A 3,294-nucleotide genomic window follows, 5' to 3' on the forward strand; every position below is an offset into this window, starting at 1 on the left:
TTTTTTTTTGTTTAATGTTGAAAGAGAACAATATTGTAATCAGATATATCCAGCTATCTAAAACAAAAATTAAGGTGTTTTTACATTTAGATATTAAACAATTTTGCACAAGAAATGAAGCATGGAACAAAGTCTGCCTGAAATACTCCCACACAGTATTTTTACAGTGGCTTGAAAAAACTGAATAGAAGACCTGAGCAGCTTCAGGCTCATTTTTTGTCATTGTTGCACCCCAATTCTGCTAAAAGCAATATAAAAAAGAAAAACCCACTAAAAGCTATTAAAAAAATGAAATCAGGGTCTTGAGAGCCTTATGTTCAAGAATTATTTAAGGATCAACCAGCATAGAAAGTAGTCAAGAAAATCTGAACTCAAATCACACTGTGAGCCACTGAAACTAACCTTGAATACTTGGGATCCAGGCTCATTGTAGGTTTTGGCATTCTTTGCCAGAAGATCTATGTCCTTGGCCATGGCATGAATGCTTTTATAAGTTCCATTCTATACAACAAGAAGCAGAACTGGTTAAAGTGGCAACCTTCAGACAGCATGAGAACTAAGCCAATAGTGAAAAGCAAAGGAATTCATATTCAATAAAGGGAATGTTCATAGAAAAGCAACTGATTTGTAAAGACAACAGATAAGTATCTGCAAAAAGTAATCAAGGACAGTAGCATACATATATGCTAAGTCTTTATAAAGCTCATGAATGCTAAGATTGAAAAAATGCTTAATAGATCATACTATCTTTACTTTGAAGAGCTCTGACAAAATGCTGTTTTAACTTTATTCTCTAGTTCAATCAGTCTATGTCCCATCCCTACTATACAAAATGCTAGAATTACAGAACAGTATTTCAAATTATTGGAGAAGTAAGATGAAAAATGCATCAGTACAAAACATCTATTTATAGCACTAGAACAGAAGTAGGTGATGATAATGCACAACCAAGCCTCAGTACTCCAATGTTTTACATGAGCAGCACTTGTCAAGGAACTGCTTTAAGCCATTAAACATCAAGGAACCCGAGATATTCTGGCTTGAAGCCAGCACTCCACAGCTCACAATGCCTGATCTTCCATATAGCAACTTCTGCAGCACTAACCCAGCACAGAACATTGAATCACCACAGTGTGCAGGTTTTTTAATAGCAGAGGGAAAACACACTGCCTTTCGTGCTACCATAAATCCTGACTTCTAACAATTCTGGAATGCTTACTGTTAAAAAAGGCTGTACCCCGACACATTAATATGTTCATACCTGTATCCTCTGGGCAATGGTTTTAAGATCTATGGGTTCCTTTATTATTGCATAATAATCTGGATATTGCTGAAAAACAGAAATAATTTAGGTATTACTATAAGCAGTCACAAAGGTTTTGTTCTAACAGCTCACAGAACAAGCCATTAGATGAACTGAAGGTAAGAACAGCGTAAGCCTCAAATGAGGCAGATACAAGGCAATTATAATTCATCAATAAACTGACATAAGGGACCAGTTCTGATTGAAAATCAAATCCATGGTGATGGTTTTCAGAATATTTATTCTGCTGATTAAAACTTTCACCACAAAAACAGAACACCACTGTTCTGAAACAGAGCAGTACAAACAGGTGGAATTTGCCACTGAAACAGAGAGCTGCACCCTGAGCGTGGCCATCAGAGCCTGTAACATCAGTTACAGAAATGTCCAGGCTTCCAACTTAGCACACAACCTACATTAATAAATACTCACCACTTTAGAAGGAAGTTTCTGAAACAGTTCACTTATGAGTCGTCCTGAGGGGTTTGTGGCAACAGCTATAGCATCAAGAAGCTGTTCCAGAATTTCCTTCAGGTAACCTGGAGATGACTAATGTAAGAAACAAAAATTACAGAAAGTTTCAACAGCAGCCAGAGTGCAGGGCTTCAAGTTGTGCTGAATACTTCAAAGGCAGAAAAAATCAGCTACAAAATACAGATGCAATTTTTGAAGACAATATTGTTTATGCAGGTAAAGGTACACTAAAAACCTCGAATTTCAGCTTTACACTGCAGACTGTCAGACACACATCAAAGTTACTGAAAATGTGCATCCCAACATCATAAAAACCAGATTAGCCCAAATTTCTTCTCATAACACTCCAGGAACAGCTGCACTGACTGAATGGGGCACTGGCTGATAACTGATGTCATTAGACATGAATCTTGCTTGCAACAAACCTCAGTGTTGGCATGAACTCAAGCATACTTCATATTATTCCAACTAAACCAGAGCCATGCTTTACCCATATCAGAAACCCTCACAGCTTTTTTTGCAAGGCAAAAGTGAAACACACATACAATGCTGTGAAGTGATTAACTAATAAACTTGCATAAGAAATACCCTTTGGGACATAATTTAACAATGAAAATCTTACTCAACGAATTTCACCCTCTCAGAGTTGGCTGACATCCACAGTTACAGCCTCCCTTCTGCAGCTGTCATGCCCACACTTACTAATTCAGAATTTGCTTGATTGTCATGTCCTTCCTCATCATCATCGTCATCCTCAGCATCACCTTTCTGAACAAATTCATTTTTTGTGCGCAAATACAGCTCCCACAGTTTGCAGGCAGCTTTATATTCAGGAGAATCTGGCTGCAAAAACAAATCAAACATTCCAGTCAAAATTCAGGGCATTCTCATCTGGGGGAAATTTGTAAGTTATCAGCTGAAAGTTATTAAATATGAGTAACAGAAAACTTGGGAAATTCCTGCTTCATTTGTTCTTTGACAGAGGAGTTAAGAATCACAATAAGCCTTAGAAAATATAACCTGTATCACTCAAAAGCATCCAAGTCTTTCAGAAAACTTTGCAATAAAACTAGCTGGGTTGAGGCTTGGACAAACCAACTAGATGAATCTGGAGAAATCACTGGCTTTTGTTGAAGTACACCACCAGCATTTAAAACAGATTAAATTTCAGTATGCCAGAAATCTGATTTAAGGCAATACTGCTGTCATTGCGTGGCACTTGAAAATTAACTTCTATAGAAGAATGCCAGTAAATATCTTTGAAAGCACTGCAATGGTTTACACTCAGCATTAACTGGGCAATTCCAAAGAACATGACAACATGTTACCACCTGGGTACACCTCTGGATACCTCATCTTTTAGAAGAGGTAGAAGCATTAGTTATAAAATTAACTTTTAAAAATACAGAGCTGGTAGTGGCAAACAAGCACGTGCCTATTACCACTACTCAGAACAAAGAGCTTTTCTACCCATGTATTTTTCCTTCCCTTTCCTCTGTCATTTAGTCTCTATTTCA

General features: G+C 37.3%; 1 protein-coding gene across 1 annotated transcript; it reads right to left on the minus strand.

Annotated features, from left to right (window-relative positions):
* Positions 1-402: 402 nt before the first annotated feature.
* LOC115949363 (protein polybromo-1-like) lies at positions 403-2,620 on the minus strand (the record flags this gene model as incomplete). The annotated part of the gene is made up of 4 exons (XM_031065890.1): positions 403-501; positions 1,262-1,330; positions 1,736-1,852; positions 2,480-2,620. Coding segments are annotated over 4 exons (426 nt in total), but the record flags the coding sequence as incomplete, so codon positions are not given.
* Positions 2,621-3,294: the final 674 nt, after the last annotated feature.

Source organism: Geospiza fortis, unplaced genomic scaffold (assembly GCF_000277835.1).
Source record: "Geospiza fortis unplaced genomic scaffold, GeoFor_1.0 C13837518, whole genome shotgun sequence".
Taxonomy (NCBI): Eukaryota; Metazoa; Chordata; class Aves; order Passeriformes; family Thraupidae; genus Geospiza; species Geospiza fortis.